This window comes from Cyanistes caeruleus, chromosome 6, assembly GCF_971803275.1.
Source record: "Cyanistes caeruleus chromosome 6, bCyaCae1.hap1.1, whole genome shotgun sequence".
NCBI classification, from domain to species: Eukaryota; Metazoa; Chordata; class Aves; order Passeriformes; family Paridae; genus Cyanistes; species Cyanistes caeruleus.
The window spans coordinates 23411734-23435345 of NC_141706.1; the positions used below are offsets into that span (position 1 = coordinate 23411734).

The following is a 23612-nucleotide window of genomic DNA, read 5'->3' on the forward strand; positions in this document are numbered from 1 at the left end:
CTTTTCTATTCAATATGTTCTTATTTTATTGTAGGTACAAATTAGAACAATGATACATTTGTAAGTGAAGGTTCAGAACAAAACTGTTCTGCCATAGGAGAAGAATTTGTAGTACCAGACTGCCAGTCAAGTTCATTAAATGATGTTGTTATAGCAACTGGTTAGCCTCTTCCATACTTAAAATATCTTGTGTCAAATAATTAGTGCTGCTTAATTGTATTTTATTGCAAAAAAAGGAAGTAATTAAAGAGGTTCTTGCAATGGCTGTGGGGCCATAAAGGGTCAGAAACTACTTGTAATTGGAATATGTTTCATGAATATAAATTAATAGATCTAGTAACCTATCTCTTCATTCCCCAGGATCCAAAAAAAATATCCAGCATATTTGAATTACTGTTCCTTGCTTGGAAATATTAATGGATAAAAATTACCTCTTGTCCTCAATCATATTTTTTTCCTTTGTTCTTGTCCGCTTAGGAAATCTGTAACATGTGATGTATTTGGCCCTGCCAACATAGACAAATGGCCTGATAAAATGCATTTTGTACTTCTCAGGGCAATTTCTCTGTGTTCTGGCTGTCAATCGTGCTGCAACAAGTTCTTTTCCTCCAAGTTTGGTCCTCTACATGAAAACTTTCTGAGCATTTGATCAAAGAGAGCAGCCATCATAATCCACAAATACAGAGCTTTGTGGGAGAGAGAAGATTTCTAACAACATAATATTTGGGATTACAAATCAGTGAGTGCCCAAATCAGTCCACCAAACAATCACAGTTATGGAATTAGAGCCTATTGTTAAGACAAGAACTTGCACTTTTTTCATGGTGTGAGTTGTTTCTCTTAAGGACTTCTGGAATTGATCATCAATCATTTTTGATGCTGAGTACAGAATCCATTATCTGGCAGTAATGGTTCTTTACTTAAAGAGAAAATTCTGCCATCCTGAGGGGGTGGGGGATTGAAATGAAAGAGCTTCTGAAGTGGTGCAGTGGTTGTGTTGTAGACTACAATGTGTAAAGCAGTACTGGCACTTACAGGAGTAGCTGCAATGCAGAGTGAGAGAGGAACAGATTACAGCCCTCCACTTCATGTAAAAGTAAGTACAACTAAAATACCACACAGCAAAAGCCTTACCGATCCCAAATGTAGGACAGTAAGTCTTCTGGTGACTGCAGCTGGAACCATTTTGTCTAATCCAAGCAATATTCCCCATGTTATCCACGCTTTTGCCTTGTAGGGCTTCACACTTCTACAGCTGACAGTCCCATCTGTTTCTCTTAATCTCTGAGCCTTGCTCTCATCCTTTTACATGTCTTCACCTAACAAGGTCATTCATTCCTCTTTTCTGTGCATACCACTGTAGCAGGAGCTTGTGTTAATTAGGTATATGGGGCACAGGGAGTTATTCCCAGATGTTGTCTCTGCCATATAATTTTGAGATACTTCTTGTCAATGAAAAGTAGAGCTCTACTTCTCCCCTCAGGCCTGCCTTAAAGTAGAAAAGTTGACTTGTTTGTGGGTATGAACCTTTCAAAATCTTGTCATACATAATTCAACAGAAACAATTTTTTTAATTAAAGCAATCAAATGCTTTTCCTAAGTTTTTGAAAGAAGCGATGTTCACTGATGAAATCAGAAGAAAAAAGGAAAATGAAAGCTTGTTCGCCAACGATTGTTTCTAAATTGTGCTTTTAAAAAAAAGAAAAAAGATGTTCCTTCATTCCACATTGTATCCATCTCTCAGCCACTATACTTTTAGTGATTGATCCTTTGCAGTATTTTTTGCTCTTTAATCTTGCTTTTGAGTTTCTGAATTTGCCTTTCTTGCATGCATATCATAATGTTGATATTTAACTTTCTTAGCTTTACAGTTAGTAAGGGTTTAAAGGACATTCTTCTTTTATTGATTACACAGCTGTAGTGGTGATTGCTCCATGTGTTGGATGACTTGTGCAAAGTGATACTGTTTTGAAAGTGTTATTGCAGTCTAATATGTTTACATATGGAACAACTTTGGAGACAGAAATGCCTGTTTTACCCTTAGAAGTGCACTAGGATAATTTGTCAACACTTACTGTCTGAATTTGCTCAAATAATTCCAAAAAGCAAACTCCTGTCATTCAAGCACAACAAAAGAATTTATTTTCTAACTTCCCCAGATGTTAACAGAATTGAGATGTACACAGATCCCACGTGTGCTGAGTATAATGCTCTTTTCATTCTTCCTTTAAACCAACAATTTCTTCAGCCAACCACAGATCTTTTTAGAGGATTAATGCTATAAGTGCTGTTTAATTAAAGATTTTTTAAAAATATATACATACATGTTAGAGGTAAATAGTATTGCATTTTGATATTTCCAGTTAATTTAAAGGGGAAAAAAATGTGGTGGTCACAATTTTGTCCCTTGATATGCAATCCAAGTGTTACTGTTTGATTTAAGTAACAGCTCTTTTGGAAATAATTTTAAATAAGTTCACACATATTTCTTTTTGCTTTAAAATTTAGTCTTAATCTTGGCAAATTTTATCAGAAGGCAGGTATGTGTGTTCAGCAGAAACTAAATAGATAAGAATATACAAATTTTTTTTTGAGTTACGGCAAAGATATGGAAGATGTTCTGCTATTTTTTCATGATGAAAAGTTCCAATCTTTTCTTTAAAACTGAACACTGTCACATGAATATGCATTACTTTAACTAAATATCAAAAGATTTAAAATTCATGTTCTCAAATATTTATTTAACTGCCCTGATGAAGATAGTTGCTTAAAAGGGCATAAACTTCCACTCTCATTGGTTAAAAGATAGTTTATGACTTCATAGCCTGTCTTCAATTCAAATCATGCCAAAAATTGAGGAATTATATGATATCTAGATTATTTTAAGGCATGTTAAAAATGTATTAAGCCTCTGAGATTTGCATTTTTTATGAGAGATTAATACTCATTTGCATGAATTTGTGATCATTCTGTCTTTTCAGAAAACAAAGTCTCAAAGTCTTACATTTGTTCTGTTGGTGTACACGGTCAGTTAAGAGGAGAAAGATCCCTCTGCCAAGTATGAAAAATTAACTCAAAAGTCAGCAGCACTGTTCTTTGTTCTTCACTTAACTTGGTCCCAGTAGATGGAAAAGAGTATATAGTTCATATCTTCATGGGACACTGGAGGTTTGGAAAACTTACTGCTCTGCCATAGATTCTCCTTTAGCATAGTTAACATCTCTAATTACAATCCTCCCTGCCAAGGATGGAGTTTATTATTTCTTTCATATAAAATGATCTGCTGTATTTGGCTTGATAACTTAAATTTATTACTGTGCTTCTGTGACTACTACATGCCAAAAAACTATCCCTGATCTGTGTTTCTTTTATTTTATAGAAGGTGTTCGGTATTCAGGTCCTCCTTTTGCCAATACCTTTGATGGTGTTTCTTTAAGCAGCCAAACCACTCATTCATGATAGTAGTGGAAATTGTAGACCTGATCAGATTGTCAGCTAAGGAACCTGAGCATTCTTCTGAGGCTACTTGGAAGTGCAGATACTTTTCTGTGTCTCATTCTCAGCATCTTGTAAAGCAAATGTAATCCAAGTAGTGCTCAGCTTTTTCAGGGTACAATCTCCTACTGTAGTTAATTTCATTGTCTGAAGTTCTGGTTCCTCACAGACAATTCCGCTTCTGTCTGACCTAAATGATTTCTCCTATTTTTGGAGAGACAACAGAGGCAGCATTTTATTCCTAAGGCAGTTGAAGACCTGGGTCAGTTTTACATCCCCAGAGTCCTGCAGCCTGCAAATTTTGTGCTCGGCCTGATTTAAATCACTTGGGAACAGATCTTCCTCTTCAGTCCTATCCTTGTCCCATCCTTGGTGCCTTCTGCTGCTTGCACCCAGTGTGTGTTCCCTTAATTTGTCCTTTGCTTCCAAGTATGTCCTTTCCCCTGCATGGGGCTCAACCAGGGCATCTTAGCAGCCCTCTGGAAACAGGACATGAGTACCTGCCTGGCACAGGGCCCCAGGTGAGACAGGCCTGAGGTGGAGGCTTAGAGGAAGAACTACTCTGCCCCTTTCCTGAGGGTGAGGAAAAGATGTTCCTGCTGGCTGTTGTGTTTCCTAAATCTGCTGGATGACATTGCTATTGACCTTGTGTTGTGCTGGGATGATTTGAATTCAGGAATGGTTGAAGAGAGCTATAAGAAACAACTGGAAAAGCTAGGAGTGTTATTTAATTGCTTTAAGATCATCTGACCATTCAGAATAAGATGGGAAAGAAATGTGATTTTTTAATATGCACTTTTTTTAATGAAGGAGGAATAGAAGAATTAAGAATATCAAAGTAGGTGAGTTTGTACTCAAAATTAATTTTCCTGCTGGAGTGGATCAAACTTCATCTCCTATACACTGAATTAAGATTAACTGAATCTGACCAGGCTCCATATCCAGTATAACAGTATTCATTGCTAATCTGTGTGAATAGAATGATTTGTATACTTTGAGCAAGAAGAAAGTCTGCAAAGTTTGATTTTTCAAAATCAAAGATTTTGATTTTTCACTGCAAAGTGAGTAAAAGAAACCCCAGCAAACCCAGTCTGACACACAACAGAAGTAGCATAGTTTTACTTTTTGTTATTTACAATGAAGCCGAGCAGCAGATATATTAGTGGTTCTGAACTTTGTTCAGCCTCACATCCAAAGATAAATAGCCTCACTTTTCCAGATCCAGAGCTTATTATGTCAGTTCTTAGAAGAATGAACAGTATTTTACTTGGAGTGCTGAATCTGGAAATGCTTCAACCTCAATTGAGTGTTACTTAAACATTTCAGGAAATAGACCCTTAAACTAGCAGTTTTATCTTCGGAGATTTTATTTTTAGGGTGAACCTGCTGGTTCTTGAAACAAGCCTGTAGGGATAAACAAACATAAGTTTTCATCATGTTGAGAAGTATTTTTAAGCAGAGACACTCTGTCTTGTCTGAGATTCTGCACCAAGGCAGATTATTGGGTGAGCTGGAGCAGAATGTGTTTTTTTTATGTATGGTCTAGGAAGCAGTAATACTCTTTCTTGATGGAGCATTGCCTTATAGGAATCTATTAGGACCTGTGTTTCTTCTATGAAGGATGAGCATTAAGCTTCTGTAATGTCAGTGCAGTGGTTTGACCCTGACTGAGGAAAGAATCACATGTTGGCTTCCCAACAATACATGTTTTCAGTTTTCCTTCAGAAACTGTCATTCTGCAGAACAGCAATGTGTTACTGAAGGCACACAAACAGATATGCAAACCTTCTGCCTGAATCTAATTCTAGCCTCTTCTATGTGCTCATTGTCTAAGAAATAGTTTTTGACTTAGAAATCAAGGTCTTGTTTTCTTTAAGAAAATTTTTGTATGTTCCTCTCATATCCATCAGTTTGAGTAAAAATCTTAAATGTACAGATAAACGTTCACACCTTTCTGCCTTGTGTGTGATTAATTCTATTCATAGATCAATATCTAACTGTAACTTTGTGGGGTCTTTTTTTGGTAAAGAACCACCATTTTGGTTATATTGAGAAATATAGCATGCTTTCAGCTGTACTTGACATTCCCATGGATAATTTGCCAGTGTACCACTGTGTAAACGCTCATATGGGTTTCTCTATAAAACCTCTATGAACTTAAATGATAATAAGGGACATTATTAACATGTAAAGCTCTATGCATAGATATATGTAATGTTTATTTTCTTCTCTAGCCACAGCAAAGCACCAGAAGGTTTTGATGCTTATTGTTTCTTCAGATGGGGATGCTTCTGGAAAGCTTGACATTGTCCACTGTGTCCTGAGATCTGTAAATTAGGCATAATATTCTGTCTCTGCAGTTCTATCCAGCAAAGTATTATTGTTTCCAAATTACTTGGGAATGCTGAACAAAGTGCTCTTTTGAAGAGCCCAGAGCAATGGCAGAAATGTCACTGAGGTTCTGCTTGTTTTTATTGGGCTGGTGCATAATGGCAGAAGGTACAAGGTCAGCAGGTTTGTGTGAGGTTGGTGTGGAAGTGCTGAAAAGTGTCATCTATCAAGTCAGTAATGAAGCATTGTGAAGAAATCAGTGAGAATGATTCTATAGAACTTACTGAAAGCAATACACCCAGAAAAACTACTGTGCTGGAAACCTGATACTATTAAAATAGTAAAAGTACTATTTTTGCCTTTTAAAACTGACAGAGCAAGGTTCAGGCAGCAACAGAGAGATTACTAGAGAAAGATGATGCTTGCTTATAGATTTTTCATTTCTAGGCTGCTACTTGGATATTTTAACAGCTAACTGATTGATTTCTCTCTTCAAACTGTGTTTATGAGTTCTTTTACATTAAATAATCTAAAGACCTTAACAGAATTATTTTTGAATAATATACCCTGTAGACAGGCTTATAATGTGCTCTCTACTGCTCTCAGATGCATAGATCTTCAGCATAAAACTTATTTCAATGTTAGTGCATTCTTTTGATTCTTTAGAACATACTCAGTAGCTGTCTTTTTCCTGGATAACCTGTTTGCTTTTGAAAGAACTTGTGGGATTTGTGTTAATAAAATCTGAATTCTTTTATGTGCAAACAAGGGATACAGTGCTATGCAACATTACCACCTTTTAAAGTTGAAAGTTATAAATTGTAAATACGGTGTTATTCAGTGGAGAGAGGAGATGAGTAAAAAGGTGCTTAAGTGATCCTGACAGAACCAGTGTGGTGAAAGCTTAATTGTTCAGTCTGTTGTTGACCTTTTTTACTGCACTGTGTAATGCTGTATATATATACATATATACACACACATAAATAACATTATGCTGTTACTGACTCTGCTAGGTTTTTCATAAATTTATGCATGCTTTCAAAATTATTTTAAAGGCTAATATCTAAAGATTGTTAAATTACAGGGCATCTCTGCCTTTTGCAAGCTGCAATTTTAGAGACTCAAAATCTGTATAAAATCCTTTCTCTTTTCCTTTTGTGTTTTTATTTATTACCATTGAAGGCATCTTTCATCAAAACTGTGAGTTCAAAACTGATAGTTTCATGACTAAATCATTCAGTAGCTTATAGGATATTCAGAATTTTTGCATTTGTTTTTTAAAAATTATCTTCTAAGAAGCACTGAAGGCCAAAAAATTCCCACTTTGGAACCTTTTTTTAAAAATGTCTCTAGATTGTTTTGTTTCCTGACATTTTGTCTTACCTAAAAGGGAGTAATTTAAGAAAAACCTTAAATGGTAAGTGGCAAGGCAGCTAAAATTAAAAATATAAGAGGGTTTTACTTACAGATTATATATACAACCCCTCTGAAAAATCATGTTTTGAAGATGGGTATCTCCCATTCACAGTGTCCTGATATACACAGAGCAGTGGGGAGATGGGCTGGTTTCAATTTTTTGGAAGATATGTACTGAGAATGTTCTCGGGAGTACTCCTGTGAACACTGTTTTGGAGCTATTTCTGTCTATTTGTTTTGCATCAGAAATATGAACTCTTGAGCTTTAGAATACAGCCTTTTATGTGACTTTGCTTATTTCTACTAAGAGATTCAGCTCCCTATAAAGGGGGAAGATGGGTCCTATCCAACTGAGTCTAAAACATGTGTTGTCATGCATAGGTATTGTTGATTGTTATGGAGATACAATTCCTGGTAGGTTCACATTTTAATAACTAAGCCTGTTGTAACTGAGAAAAACTGAAAAGAAAATACGTGGTATAGATTTTCAAGCTGAGTAGTATTTTTGTTCTTTGACTGAATCTCTCAGATTTGGTATACTGGAAGATAAACTCAATTTTCTGTAGCAGGAGAAAAATGATCCTTCATTCTGATTAGAGACCTGTTGCTTCTAATCAGAGTTTTGTTCATATGAGAAGTGGGGAGAAAATAAAAAGTGTTAGAGAAGAACATTAAAATGCAATGTATGCTCAGTAGTGGTTTCCTTTTCACTAAAGTTTTTTGGTTGAAGAGTGATTCAGGACTAGTAAAGCAAAACATCTGAAGATTAAAAAGTTTAACTTCATAAATAAATCCTAGTCTAAGAATTAAATATGAAGCTATCTCTTTTCCTAGAATGTAAATTTTTGTTGCAAAAGATGTACTAGAGACTGGTTTCTTTATATTCTCAGTGAAAAAAGCTTTATCCATGAAGATGAATACTTTCTTCAGCGGGACTAAAGATTGTGGGTTTTACCTTAAAATATTCCAAGGCTATGCCATTTTTCATGTTTTGGAAGAAAAGCATCTTAGAAAAGGAACACCAGGCATAAATCCTGAGAACCTTTCATCTGGTTCCTTTATTTATTTGTTGAATAAGCAGTGAAGTACAGTAGTGTGTAGGTGTAGCCACATTAGGGTTGTTCATAGATACACATCTTTGGCAGGTCTGACTTTGCAGCAACTCCATAATATCCATGTTTTGGCTTCTCCTTTACTTTGCACAAGGGAGTGTTTGTTTTAACCCAAGGTGTTTGTAACCAGGAGTGCCTGCCACACAAATAATAGTTCTTGTCTGAATACCAGAAGTGCCTATTTTGACAAAGTTATGGCAATTGAAGCGAACCAGAATGGCTCTTGTCTACGTCAGAACATTTATTTGCAAGGTGGACATGCAGGTGACATCTGCCTTTTGTTACTACTCCTGATGATCCACGTAGATCTGTCATTTCTATATGTTGCATTGATGCTTCAGTAGAGGATGGCATCAATAATCCAGATATTTCATTCGTACTGACGTTATTTCAGGCTAGGACCACAGAAGCAGCATGACTTGCTCTGCAAATTGTGACAAACTTCCCAGGATATATGTATAGCAAGGCAGTGAGGCTGAGTTTTCAGTGTTTTTCATTCTCTTAACTGCTGAGGCAGCTTGGTAAAAGAAGAAAGGTAGTAAGTTAGGAGCTGATGGATGAGGAATTAGTCTGGATAGCAGTATAAAAACAGAAGTGAACTGGCACAGAAGTGAAGAGGCAGTAGAAAGAGGAATAAATTAGAAAGAGAGGATGAAAAAATAGCAAGAAATATGAGTTGAAATGTGTAGAGTGAGATGAGGGGTGGAAAAAAGGAAAGCTGGCTATGGTGACCTTCTTGTCCCTTTCTTTTCCTCTTTGAGAACCTGAAAATTTATCTATAATTTTGCTATCACAGATACATTGACATCCCTTGTCTTGTTCGGGGGGATGGCAAAATTTATTTATTTATCTATTTATTTATTTAAACCAGTGCATATCAAGTATTTGTTGCGTCAAATACTGCCCCAGCTAGGAGATAATATATTAAGAGTGCCTGGTAAGCATTAGTTTGAGTCAAGCAAGTGTGCTGTGGTAGGCCTGCTGCACTTTTACACAGGAACCTTTCCACTTATGATACACATGGTAGGATACTACATAGATAATAGGAAAATACAGCATATCTTGGAGTTCTTGCCTTCTTTTTTCTACTGATAGAAAAGGAATTAAGCAAAGGGAAAATAATAACAAGAAGGGAATGGGTTATTCCCAAGTCAGGGCAATAGAAGCCCATGGGAAACAGATGTGGTTTGCTGATGTACCTCTTCCTGACTCTTCACAACAACTTTGTGTCTGGTTGAAAAATATAAAGCTTGATTTTCATAAGCATTGAGTATGCAGTTTCAGCTGAAGTAAATGAGAGCTTATTGTTTTGAACATTGGGCTTTGAATTTTTATTGTCCTTAACAGAGACACATAAAACCAAGTTCATGTTTCAAGTAGGCTCCCTAAGTTTAATGGATAGCAGTGACAATTTGGATGCTAATACTTCTTTTTTCCCCAACTCAAACTTGTAGCAAGTCTCATCATGGTAGATGTGATTTCAAGATAAACTTCTTCATTTTTGCTGGTACATACTGTGGGGATAAATGCCTAGACAGTAGAAAGGGAAATAAATTCTCTCTGCATGGTCAGGATGAGTGCTCATTAAATGTGGTGTATGCTGTAACAGTTTTAAAATAATAATATACCTTTTATAGAATAGGGTATAATAATTGATTCCACTTCCATTTCGAATTCTAAAGCTTGTTCATAAGTATTTTGAGCACACTTTGATTGTGTTGGGAATTTTAGCAAGTGAAATTAAGATTTCCCATCTAAAGTCATATGTTCAGGAACAATGTTGTGTGCCAGGATGTCTTGGCTGGTAATTCTTGTTTTCTGGTCTGGAACATCTTGGTACCATATTCCATGTGAGTGTAATCGCCTGTCATTACTGAACTTGTCATTCTGGAATGGGACAATTTGTTAAAATCTGTCCTTAAATTTTAAGTATACAAAACTAGGTCCCTTTGCATATGTTTCTAGTGGGGCAACTTAAAATTTTGTGTGTCTTAAAAAGGGATGGGCAGGTTCCAAGGTCTAACTTAATCTATTTGAAAAGATGTGTGTGTGAGGGAGCACATGTTTCCATGTGCTCATGTGTTACCATGTGTTTCCTTATGTAGATAAATCCATGCCAGGTGTGGGTTCATTTGACATAAATACAAAAGAAAATCTTTTTTAAACCCTCTAACAGTAGGAAACAATTTACCAATACATGAATAAGCAAGCCATAGCAAAAGAGAGATGATTATGAATGTTTTAATTGCATTTAGAATAATATCAAATTAGTGAATAAAACTTTTTCAGACTGAGAAATACAAAATTTTTCTCTGTTTCTTGATGAATAGTAGTGAGGTGGAATTTCAGCACTGATGCAGTCAGAATAGTGACTGATGGAAATTTCTTAATAAGAAATAACATGATTTGAAGGAAATGTTTCCATCCAAATCCTGTCATAAGCAGAGAAATTATTGCAAGAATGAGACCAATTGTGGGAGATGTCTTTGATATATTTTACAAAAAGAGATGGCCAAAGATGCAGGTTAAAAAATGCAGAAGAGAAAGGGCAATGAGACTTCTTGTTTTTGTGTGACATATATGTGGCCTCTATCACTGGCAGTAGTTTGCCATCTTCTGGTCCTCTGACATGTGGCAGCCAGCAGCTTTGTTTCTGTTCTGCAGTCAGAAATGTAGACACTGTCTCTGCACTAAGAGGATACAATGAGCTATGAATTTACAGTATATCAGCTCTTCCACCCCAGTTCTCTTTGCAGGGTTTTGGGTACAAGTAGTACTCTATCCTCACTTCATGTCAGGGGAGATAGGTCTTTCCATGTTCAAAATGTCCATGCCAGAAAGTAATGCCAAGAAGCCAGTGATGGGGAAAGTTCACTTAGCAGTGAACTTTTCTTGACAATTTCTAGCTAAGCCCCTTTTGTAGAAGAACTTTCCTGGTGACATAAGCCTCATAGTGGAGAACACAGCTGTGTACAGCCTAGGGATGACTTCAGTTCCTGTGCTTTGGCATATGGGCTTCAGCCTGTAGAAATATTAAAGCAGTAGTGCTGTCATGCGTCCTTGCAGATTTGTCCAATGAACATTAATTAATTCACAGGGTCACACACAATCACAGAATGAAAAAGGAGCCACTGGAGGCCATCTGGCCCAAGTTCCCTGCTCAGGCAGGGTTCTCCAGACCACATTACTGAGGATTGTGCCCTGACACCTTTTGAATATCTCCAGGGAAGGAGACTTCATGGCCTCTGTGGGAAATCTGTTCTAGTGCTTGGTCACCCACATAGTAAAGTGTTTCCTCATATTCAGGTGGAGATTTCTGTGCATCAGTTCTCCCCATTGCCTCTTCTATTGCTTGGCACCCTCCCTTCAGATATTTATATGCAATGCTTTAGAAAAAAATAGCCTAAAAATGTGAACATGAAATTGTGAAGTGGTTTAGGAAATTAGTTGTCAACAAGAAGATATTTTTGATACCATGTTCAACATCTTGTCCTGGGTTGCAGTATATTCTATCACCATCCTCATGTACTGTTGAAACCAGGTGAAGCAGTGCTCCCTGCCTCCCCCCCCCCCCCCGGGCTACCTTCTGTTAATGGGCCCATCAATGCCCTGCCCCATGACTCATAGATAACTTCCCCCTGTATTGTCCCCTGTTAATGGGCCCACCACTGCCTTGCTGCATGACTCAGAGATAACTTCCTCCTGGACTTTTTTCTGTTAATGGCTCATCAAGGCCTTATCTCATGACTCACCATCCCATTGTGAGATGCTCCTCCCCGAGGGAGGAGCCAAGCATTCCATACTGGATATAAGCTGAGAATTCGAACACCACAGCAGCCCTTACCTACGGGACTTCCAGAGGACAGGAGCTACTGCTGGACTTTCAGCTGAAGACCAGACCCCCTTTCTTCCAGAGGATCACGCTTCAACAAGACCACCTCATCTGGACGACTACCATCACCCTAACAGGGTTCCAGGCTGTATTCTGACTCTGTCAGTGTTTTTGATATTATTGCATTTATTCTTTTTATCATTTTCCTATTAAATTATAATTCTGACTTGCGATCTCTCACTGGTTTGATTTCAAACTAGTACATATTTTGGCGCCCAACGTGGGGCATTAACCTGAGAGAAAGTCAGAATTGCAATTTCATATTAACAGAAACCTATCCACCATGGTGGTTGGCTTGTCTATATGGGTACTGTATCTTGCTCTCTATATTTTCCCTCACATGGGGAACTACTTGCCTGTTGTATTGCTCCTGTTGAGACCAGGGAATGGTATGAGAATTGCTTTATTGGTTTATTATGCTTATGGCATGATAACCTGTGAGGCAATGAATACCATTCGGAATATATACTCAATTTTGTTTGCTTGTCCTAGTCTGGGCTGCTACATCTGGGACCTTCTCAACAATCACACCCTGCCCTTGGTGGGAAGAGTGGAGAGTGGTTTCTTCCAGCCTTTCAGGTCAGGCACAGCAGTTTTTAAAAATATTGAGTTCTCTCTGGATGCCAAGGACAGCCTAGTCTTGCTGTTTTGTTTTCTCTGCATGGCCTGCACCATGTACACCATGCTTAGAAACAAAGCACTGTTTGGTGTGGTACAGCGTCTTCTTGAGGAGGAAGAGAAAAGAACCAAGAGCAGAGCAACAGCATCCATGACCACACAGACTGCCACAGAGGAGAAAGGAACCAAGAGCAAAGCCACAGCGTCCGTGTCTACGCAGACTGCCACAGAGGAGAAAGAAACCAAGAGCAAAGCAACAGCATCCGTGTCCACTCAGACTGCCACAGAGGAGAAAGGAACCAAGAGCAAAACAACAGCGTCCATGTCTACGCAGACTACCACAGAGGAGAAAGGAACCAAAAGGGCCATGAGCACCTCCACACAAACAGTCACTGAACCAGAGCAGCCTAAACCGGTAGAAGTTGCCCCCATTCAGAAAAAGAAATCAAAAAGCAAATCAGTCCGCATAGTGACTGATGAGGGTGAGGCAGGACCTTCACACGCAGCGGAGGAGACAGAACCAGAGATTATCACTCGCTCTCTATCCCTAGGTGAGCTGCGTGACCTGCGGAGGGAATTCACCCGCCAGACGAACGAGTCCATCCTAACCTGGCTGCTCCGCATCTGGGACGCTGCAGCAAACGACACCATCCTGGATGGAAGTGAGGCCAGGCAACTGGGATCGCTGTCCCGGGATGTGGTCATTGACCAGGGGATTGGGAGAACCCAAGAAACTCTCAGCCTCTGGAGGCGACTGCTGACAAGTGTAAGGGACAGATACCTCTGCAAAGAAGACCTCCAGGTGCACCAGGGAAAATGGAGCACAATGGAACAGGGTATCCGATGCCTGAGGGAGTTGGCTGTGCTGGAGATCATTTTTGCAGAAGATGAGAGATTTCCTAAGAGCCCAGATGGTGTCCAGTGCACGTCACAGATGTGGCTGAGATTTGCACGGCTTGGACCAGAGATGTACTCCCGTTACCTGGCAACACTGCAATGGAGGGAAGGTGAGGACAGGGTGGGTGTCCTGGCCAATAAACTAAGAATCTACGAGGACACTGTCACTGCCCCGTTTCGCACCCATGTCTCATCTGTGGAAACAAGGCTGGCTGAGCAAGTCCGGAGCTTGATTGAAGAGGGCCATCAGAAACTAAAAAAGGAACTTAAGGAAGAAATTTACCACGTCTCCCCAGAACCAACAAGAGTCTCTGCTATTAGGAGTAGGCATTCCCCAGCCAGGGAGAAAGGATACACTCCACGAGGTAACCTCTGGTTTTTTCTCCAGGAGCATGGAGAAGACATGAGGAAGTGGGATGGAAAACCCACCTCCTCCTTAGCAGCCCGGGTACGTGAACTAAAAAGAGGGACAACTACCACAAGGAGCTCATCTAGAGCCAGCGCCGCTCCGGTCTCTCGTGGCCAGAACATCAGAAGGTATAGAAATGATGATATGAGTGATCCTCTTGAAGGGACATCAAGAGCATATTCACCGGAGGAGAGCAACGTGCACCATGACCAGGATTAGAGGGTCCCTGCCTCTAGCCAGGTAGAGGAGAGGGACAACCGGATCTATTGGACAGTGTGGATCCGATGGCCTGGCACATCTGACCCACAAAGATATACAGCTTTGGTTGATACCGGCGCTCAATGCACTCTAATGCCATCAAGGTATGTGGGAGCGGAACCCATTTCTATTTCTGGGGTGACAGGGGGATCCCAGGAGCTCACGGTACTGGAAGCTGAAGTGAGTTTAACTGGGAATGAGTGGCAGAAACACCCCATCGTGACTGGTCCAGAGGCCCCATGCATCCTCGGCATAGATTACCTCAGGAACGGGTACTTCAAAGACCCAAAAGGTTATCGCTGGGCTTTTGGGATAGCTGCTCTAGAGACAGAAGGCATCAGACAACTGAGTACCTTGCCTGGTCTCTCAGACAACCCTTCTGCTGTGGGACTACTGAGAGTTGAAGAACAACAGGTACCAATTGCCAGAGCAACAGTGCACCGTCGGCAATACCGCACCGACAGAGACTCTGTGGTCCCCATCCATACGATGATTCGTGAGCTGGAGAGCCAAGGAGTGGTCAGCAAGGCTCGTTCACCCTTTAACAGCCCCATATGGCCAGTGCGTAAGTCCAGTGGAGAATGGAGACTGACGGTGGATTACCGTGGACTGAATGAAGTCACGCCACCACTGAGTGCAGCCGTACCAGACATGCTGGAGCTTCAGTATGAGCTGGAATCCAAGGCAGCAAAGTGGTACGCGACCATTGATATTGCAAATGCGTTTTTCTCCATTCCTCTGGCAGCAGAGTGCAGGCCTCAGTTTGCCTTCACCTGGAGGGGTGTGCAGTATACCTGGAACCGATTGCCCCAGGGGTGGAAGCACAGTCCTACTATCTGCCATGGACTGATCCAGACTGTGCTAGAAAAGGGTGAGGCTCCAGAACACCTGCAGTACATTGATGACATCATTGTGTGGGGGAACACGGCAGCAGAAGTATTTGAGAAGGGACAGAAGATCATCCAGATTCTCCTGAAGGCTGGTTTTGCCATCAAGAGGAGCAAAGTCAAGGGACCTGCCCGGGAGATCCAGTTCCTGGGGGTAAAGTGGCAAGATGGACGGCGTCAGATTCCCACTGAAGTCATCAATAAGATCACTGCGATGTCTCCACCGACCAACAAGAAGGAAACACAAGCTTTCCTAGGTGCCATAGGCTTTTGGAGAATGCACATTCCTGAATATAGCCAGATTGTGAGCCCTCTCTACCTGGTTACCCGCAAGAAGAACAATTTCCATTGGGGCCCTGAACAGCAACAAGCTTTCGCCCAGATCAAGCAGGAAATCGCTCATGCGGTAGCCCTTGGTCCAGTCAGAACGGGGCCAGAAGTGAAAAACGTGCTCTACTCTGCAGCCGGGAACAATGGTCTGTCCTGGAGCCTTTGGCAGAAGGTGCCTGGTGAGACTCGGGGTCGACCACTGGGATTTTGGAGCCGAAGCTACAGAGGATCCGAGGCCAACTACACCCCAACAGAGAAGGAAATTTTGGCCGCCTATGAAGGAGTCCAAGCTGCCTCAGAGGTCATTGGTACTGAAGCGCAGCTGCTTCTGGCACCCCGACTGCCGGTGCTGGGGTGGATGTTCAAGGGAAAGATTCCTTCCACGCATCATGCCACCGATGCTACTTGGAGCAAATGGATTGCCCTCATTACACAGCGTGCCCGTATTGGAAACCTGAACCGCCCTGGGATTCTGGAAATTATAACAAACTGGCCTGAAGGTGAGACTTTTGGATTATCTTCTGAAGAAGAGGAGCAAGTGACACGTGCTGAGGAAGCCCCACCATATAATGAGCTACCGGAGAGTGAAAGACGATATGCCCTCTTCACCGATGGTTCCTGCCGAATTGTAAGCACTAACCGGAAATGGAAAGCTGCTGTATGGAGCCCCACACGACGAGTTGCACAAGCTACCGAGGGAGAGGGTGGATCGAGTCAGGTCGCAGAACTTAAAGCTGTCCAGCTGGCTTTAGATATTGCTGAAAGAGAGAAGTGGCCGAGGCTCTATCTCTACACTGACTCCTGGATGGTAGCTAATGCTCTGTGGGGATGGCTGGATCGCTGGAGAAAAGCCAACTGGCAGCGCAGAGGGAAACCCATCTGGGCCGCTGAGATTTGGCAGGACATCGCCGCTCGGGTGGAGAAGCTGATCGTGAAGGTTCGACACGTGGATGCTCATGTACCCAAAAGTCGGGCTAATGAAGAGCACCGTAACAATGAGCAGGTGGATCGAGCTGCCAAGGTGAAAATATCACAGGTGGATCTGGACTGGCAGCACAAGGGAGAATTATTTTTAGCTCGATGGGCCCATGATGCCTCTGGTCATCAGGGACGAGATGCAACGTACCGATGGGCTCGTGAGCGAGGGGTGGACCTTACTATGGACAGCATCTCACAGGTTATCCACAACTGCGAGACCTGCGCTGCAATCAAACAGGCCAAGCGGGTGAAGCCTCTGTGGTACGGTGGAAGATGGTCCAAGTACAGGTATGGGGAAGCCTGGCAAATTGACTACATCACCCTTCCCCAAACCCGCCAAGGCAAGCGCTACGTGTTGACCATGGTGGAAGCAACCACTGGATGGCTGGAGACATACCCTGTGCCTCATGCTACTGCCCGGAACACCATCTTGGGCCTGGAAAAGCAAGTCCTTTGGAGACATGGCACCCCTGAGAGAATCGAGTCAGACAACGGGACGCATTTCAAGAACAGCCTCGTAAGTACTTGGGCCAGAGAACATGGAATTGAATGGATCTATCATATCCCTTATCATGCACCAGCTGCTGGGAAAGTTGAACGGTGCAATGGACTACTCAAGACTACCCTAAAAGCACTTGGTGGAGGAACCTTCAAAAATTGGGAAGTGAACTTAGCAAAGGCCACCTGGATGGTTAATACCAGAGGATCCATCAATCGAGCTGGTCCTGCCCAGTCTGAACCCTTGCACACGGTGGATGGAGATAAAGTCCCTGTGGTACACATGAGAGGTATGTTAGGAAAGACTGTTTGGATTAATCCCACCTCAGGCAAGAGCAAACCTATCCGTGGGATTGTCTTCGCTCAAGGACCTGGTTGCACTTGGTGGGTAATGCGGAAAGATGGGGAAACCCGATGTGTGCCACAAGGAGACCTCATTTTAAGTGAGAACTGTGTGTAAGGTTCCATTGTATATATATATATATATGTGTGTGTGTGTGTGTGGAGTTTAAGGAAGGTACTGATTTGGAATTATGTAGATGGTAATAGAATAAGGGGTGGATTATGTCCTGGGTTGCAGTATATTCTATCACCATCCTCATGTACTGTTGAAACCAGGTGAAGCAGTGCTCCCTGCCTCCCCCCCCCCCCCCGGGCTACCTTCTGTTAATGGGCCCATCAATGCCCTGCCCCATGACTCATAGATAACTTCCCCCTGTATTGTCCCCTGTTAATGGGCCCACCACTGCCTTGCTGCATGACTCAGAGATAACTTCCTCCTGGACTTTTTTCTGTTAATGGCTCATCAAGGCCTTATCTCATGACTCACCATCCCATTGTGAGATGCTCCTCCCCGAGGGAGGAGCCAAGCATTCCATACTGGATATAAGCTGAGAATTCGAACACCACAGCAGCCCTTACCTACGGGACTTCCAGAGGACAGGAGCTACTGCTGGACTTTCAGCTGAAGACCAGACCCCCTTTCTTCCAGAGGATCACGCTTCAACAAGACCACCTCATCTGGACGACTACCATCACCCTAACAGGGTTCCAGGCTGTATTCTGACTCTGTCAGTGTTTTTGATATTATTGCATTTATTCTTTTTATCATTTTCCTATTAAATTATAATTCTGACTTGCGATCTCTCACTGGTTTGATTTCAAACTAGTACACATCTAAACATGGTAAAACTGTTCTTTCAAAAATTTCTGCAATGTAATTTCATAACTGCTTTTAGTAAAGTTAATTCCTTATCTATATTTTTAATTTGTAGGTACATTGAAACCTTGAAGGAACACAAGCCAAAAATTGTCTGGGATGAACAAATTGCTGAACACTATTTTGAATATAAAAAGTAAGTTACATTTATTGACTTACCATTTTGCAAATATTTTTGGGCATGGGCCAGTGGCTGTAGTATGCAACTGAATTCAGCAAATGGAAATTCTGCTGGTTGCGATCTGTTTGTCAACACGGAACTGTGGCATAAAAGAGTGGCTTTTGGGTGAGAGGAGAAAATCAGAGAAGGATTCATGAAATTACATAAACTAGAACAATCTTTAGAAGAGAAGTCTGATGAGTCGTATCTTTAGCAATTATCCATCAAAGTTATCTATTGAGTGTCAGTTAATCAGAGGCTCTGAGATGAGTACTGTGAGCTGTCAGGTAATTACCAATAATTCACCCAAAAATAGTTCTGAGAAAAATCTATGGTACAAGAGCCTGGTTTCACAAGTTCTGCTGCTAAGAATGTTTAAGCGGCAAACTTCCACTATATGGAATGGACTGTACAGAAATGGAATGGAAGTAAAAATAAGTGACTTCCTGGTAAAGTTTCTGAAAGAACTGATAGTGTTAAGGGTAATAATGTTCTTTGTCCTCCCTTGTTCATGAAATGACAAGAGGATTCCTGATCTAGGAGGAATCCATTTAGAATAGATTTAAATAAACAAACACAGCAACATCTTATTAATCCTCTGATAATTTACTATTTTTATGTAAATATACCAAAATATGCAAAATTATACAAACAAATCCTAGTAAATCTGCAAAATGATGTCTTGTATTTTACTCAGTGCATTGTTAATGTGAAGACACACAACTGAAAGGAAGAATAAAACACATTTTAGAAGCTTTTAGTAAAAACAATCAAAACTTCTTTATTTCCAAAACAGTCTTGTCTAAAATATTTTTAAATATTACCAAAAAACAAAAACCAAAACTAAACCTACAAATCTCCTACCTTTGTATTTTTAGTTTAATTTTCAAGATGTTTCTCAGCCTAATTTTCTTCTGACTTTCATTTATCAGAAAAAATAAATCTGTCGTTCAGCAGTGTTTTAATTTGTTTTCTGAGTTTGTATGAAAGGACAGAGATCTGTATGCCTTCATTTTTAATTGACATACTCTTGCAAAATTACTTTGTACCAAGCAATTACAGTTTTTTCTGTTAGCTAAAGAGGAATAAAGCAGAAGCTCTGGTTTACTGATCTTTAATGTTCAGTCCTGTTGGAGACACTGAGCAATAGATGAAAGCTTACTCTCAAAAAAGTAACTCTGAGGAAACTCTGTTTGAATGGCATGCTTCTGGGATTTGTGTCTGAGTCACATTTCCTACATGGCAAAATGAACTTGTGGCAAAGGGATAGCTTGTCGGTAGTACTTCTTCTTTCTTTGAAGCCAAACTTTGGAGGTTCTTGTGTGGGGGCATCCTGGAGAAATTTTTGATGGATGAAGCCCTGTCTGTCTGAAAATCACTCCAAACTTCACTTGTGCTTGTGCTGTGCTTAGCAGTCAGCTGTGTGGTTCAGCTCACTGCAGGAGAGGGTTATTTAAGGAACTCCTTCTCAGTACCACTTTGTTTTGCAAAAGCTCAATTATCTTGGACAGGAGTGGCAGCCAGGCCTGAAATATGTATGCCTCCCTAGTGAAGCTTCTCACCTGGAAATCTTGCACGTCTGCAGTGGCTGAGAAATGAAATCATGAATCTCTAAGCAAAGCACACCTAATGGTTTCATGTAGCAGGCAGAGACTGTCAATTACAAATAGTTGCAGAAATCTGAGTGCTTGTCCCAGTGTGCAAGCAAGTATTAATTTACTTGTTGTGAGATTTTAGGAGCAATTCCTTCTAGGTCTGTCCATGCACTCTCCTTTTTCTCCTGACCTAAGTAAAGTGGTGCTGTGAAACCCCTTGTAACTCATCCTTCTCATTACTATGGGTTTAAAATGCAACCTTGGTATTTGTGCCCAGTATAGCTTGCCCCGTCTGTATATTTTATACTGTTGGCAGTTAATTTAGCCTGAAAGATAGTAATTCAGGGAATTGGAGAAAATATTTCACAGTTTGCATCAGAAAACCAAATGTCTTCATCTTTTTCAGATGCACGTTTAGCAGGCACAACTGTCTGTTACAATCTGACAGCTTTGTCATCCAGTTGCAACAAAATATCTCAGTGTTTACTGTGATATGATATCAAGGCATCTCTGTTGTGTGATCTCTTCTTGGATCCTCTGTTTTCACTGTCAGCCTTTTCACAGTATCACAGAATCTCAGAATGGTTACAGCTAGAAGGGGCCAACCTGATTTTGAATTCTAACGTTAGTTTAAAATCCAGTTACCTATCAAAGTTATTGTGACTATTTGGTTTTCTTGTTTTGCAGAAATAAGGGAGGAAAACATGCAGTCTTCTACCCAACACTGAAGGTAGGTGCCACTTTCTCAGGTCAGAGGGTTGTAAGAGGACAGAAATGTTTACTTGACCTGTTTCATTATTGAGACATTCAGAAAATGTTGAACTGAGTTTAGGCTTTTGGGAAAGAAGTTGGCCCTCATGTAAATGTTATGTAAATTGCTATGATTCAAAGCTTCAGCTGCCTATGCAAGAAGGTTGTTTTTTTCTCTCATGCATAATGGAGTTTTGGGATCTCTGAAGATCAAGCATGTCTAGGGATAAGACACACCAGGACAAAACAGTGCTGTGAGAGGATCGTTTTAGCTCATATACTATCAGACATGTTGTTAGCAGATTCTCAGACAAGATACCAAAGAAATTTTCCTTCTCATCATGGTGGGGGGAAGCTTAGAGAACTTTTGCCTTCCTTTGTAACAGGGTCCTGATTCTCCCTATCAGCCTTCATCACCCTATTTTCTTCAGTTCTGTTTCTGTGGAACATACTTTTTAGTGTTTTGAAAACTTCTATCCAATAATCTGCAGTAGAGCAGAATACAGGATAAAATGGTTAATTACAACCTTAGTTCCTAAGAAGTTACCTTTATATTTTCTCAAATTAAACTGAAGTCAGTGTGTTAATCTTCTACTGGGTTTTAGCATTGGAAGGAAATTGCTCTTTTGTAGTAAACTGCATTGTATTTACAGAGACCAAAGACTTTTTTTTTTTATGGTTAAACTAGTACAAAATGATCTAAGGTTCTGTTTTCCTGGACAGGATTGTTATCTTTAGCACCATGAGTAAAAGGAGATTTCCCCTCATTAACCTAATATAAGTGGAAGTACTATCACATATGGGATATTAACTACCACGTCAGCGTTCTTGCTAGTGCTGCGTGTCTGAGCGTTAGAAAGTTTCATTGTGAATGTATCAGAAAAAAGAGCTTGTGCTGTTATGCAGTGTTTTCTTCCACCCCGGGGAAGGATTTCACTGTGCCATTCTCAGGACTAACCAGGTTAAGAACACTCATTCCTATACATTCCTTTCATTATTTTTTCTCTAAGAGATCACCATTCAACTGTGGTGACTGGTGAATGCATGGAAATGGGTTTTCTTTCCATTTTCCACATGCTTGTAATGAAATATTTTGAGATTTGTTTACTGGTCAAGATTTGTTTACTTCACAATTGTTGGGAAACACTGAATGTTACTACCTCATGAAAAATGTGTTTCTTTCCCTTAACGTTATAATCATTGCCAAGTTGCTCAAAATTAGTTTGTTCATGTAGTTAAAAGCACTCATGAATGTCACTCATGAATGCTGTGATAATTTATTCTGTTTCCCATGGAAATGTTTTTAAGCTCATCCCTAGTGTGAGTAGTTTAAACATTGCAGTCCTGCAGTTCAAAGTAAGAAAACCTGAGAGCAAAAGATTGAAAAATCTTTGTTTGAGCTGAAAAAAAAGGGCAGAACATGAATTGTGGCATTACTTCCCTTGTTAACCAGTAGCTAAATTAACTCTTCTAAATTAACGGCTGGAGCTCAAATAAAGATACTTTTAATTATTATCTCCAAGAATCTCTTTAAAATAGAATTTTTGAAATGTAAATTGTGACTCTGTCCTGGGAAAAGGCAAGGGTAGGCAAGAGATCTTGATGGTATTTGACAAATCGTTCTGATTGTCTTCAGTGATAAAGTTTTATTTTACCCCTGAGATATTTCTGGGAAGAGTTAGAATTTCTGTACATCGTGAAATTATAGCCTAAATTAGAACAGTCCTTTGCATAGTTCATAAATCTGATTTATTTCTGTGGCATTTTGTCAATTTAGCTGGTAATCTTTTATTAGGTCATTGAATTAACTGGTACGATTAACTGTCTTTGACTGAATGATTGCTTTCTAACCAGAGAGTATTTGAAATACAGATGAGGTTTTTCAGTAGCTGGTTCAAGGGTAGATGTTTTTAAAAGGCCTGATAATGGCATGAAGAGATGGCAGTATGGAGTGTCTGATATCTCTGACTGAGACGTGGTTGCTTTATGTGTCTTTCTCTTAGTCCATCCAGGTGCGCCTGGAGCTTGCAAAAGAATTGGGCACTGGAATATCCATCTGGGAACTGGGACAAGGCCTGGACTATTTTTATGACCTGCTTTAAAATGAGAGATGATCTGAGAAAGACTTTATTTGCTTCACTGAGGCTCCACCTTGAATTAATCTGGGTATCCTGGAGAGGTGATTTTTAAAATATTTTTTGTAATTTATATCATATCTGTATTAAACTTCCATTTTTTTTTTTCCCAATAAAGAATCTTTTTTGATTTGCCACACAGACATGATTGTTGGTATCTGATAAAACACAGAGTAAAAAAAAACACAGAAATTTTTCTTAAAACATGCGAATTCCGAGTCATTGAAAACAGACCAACGTATCTGGATGGAGTCAGAGTTGAAAATATTTTCTGAAATGTTTCCTACAAAAAGCAAAATGGAAAAGTTGATGCCATCTGATCAGAGTTTTAGATAGAGACCTCTCAAAGAGCTGCTGGTAATAATCAAAGTAAGAGAACAAATAAATCCATCACATTACACCCAGCAAATTTAAAATGTGCTGGACTCTCTGCATCTTGCTGTCTTCTGGTAAGGTAAGTGAACATAAAATGTCAGGAGAGGAGAACAGTTAGAAGACTTTCCCTCAAGCTGGTAGAAAATCAAGCACTGACAAGCTAAGCTGTTGGCTCTGTTTGTTTTGTCATGCTAATAAATTCCTTAAGTAGTTCAAAGTCCCAGTAATTTCAATTTATGACCTGTTTCTAATAAAGT

At 40.2% G+C, this 23612-nt stretch overlaps 2 protein-coding genes across 12 annotated transcripts in view; both read left to right on the forward strand.

Moving 5' to 3' along the window:
• Positions 1–23121, forward strand: part of CHID1 (chitinase domain containing 1) — a 107364-nt gene extending 84243 nt beyond the window's left edge. For 10 of the 11 annotated variants that reach the window (XR_015288699.1, XM_023928916.2, XM_023928918.2 and 7 more), the window contains 3 exons: positions 18396–18476; positions 20783–20825; positions 22849–23121. Coding sequence is in view for 9 of the 11 variants with exons in the window: in XM_023928916.2 (XP_023784684.1) it covers positions 18396–18476; positions 20783–20825; positions 22849–22947 (223 nt within the window). In the remaining 2 variants the exon portion in view is untranslated. Of the gene's footprint in view, positions 1–18395; positions 18477–20782; positions 20826–22848 lie in introns of those variants that run through there. The other variant, XR_015288700.1, reaches the window with a different exon arrangement.
• LOC147652518 (uncharacterized) lies at positions 12741–15062 on the forward strand. Its single transcript, XM_086895971.1, has 3 exons — positions 12741–12825; positions 12965–13501; positions 15048–15062. The coding sequence occupies exons 2-3, from the start codon at positions 13016–13018 to the stop codon at positions 15060–15062; spliced, it is 501 nt and encodes a 166-aa protein (XP_086752097.1). The 5' UTR covers positions 12741–12825; positions 12965–13015.
• Positions 23122–23612: the final 491 nt, after the last annotated feature.

Excerpts from the sequence above, each read along its gene's own strand:
- LOC147652518 (XM_086895971.1), top strand. The coding sequence starts at position 13,016 with ATGACCACACAGACTGCCACAGAGGAGAAAGGAACCAAGAGCAAAGCC.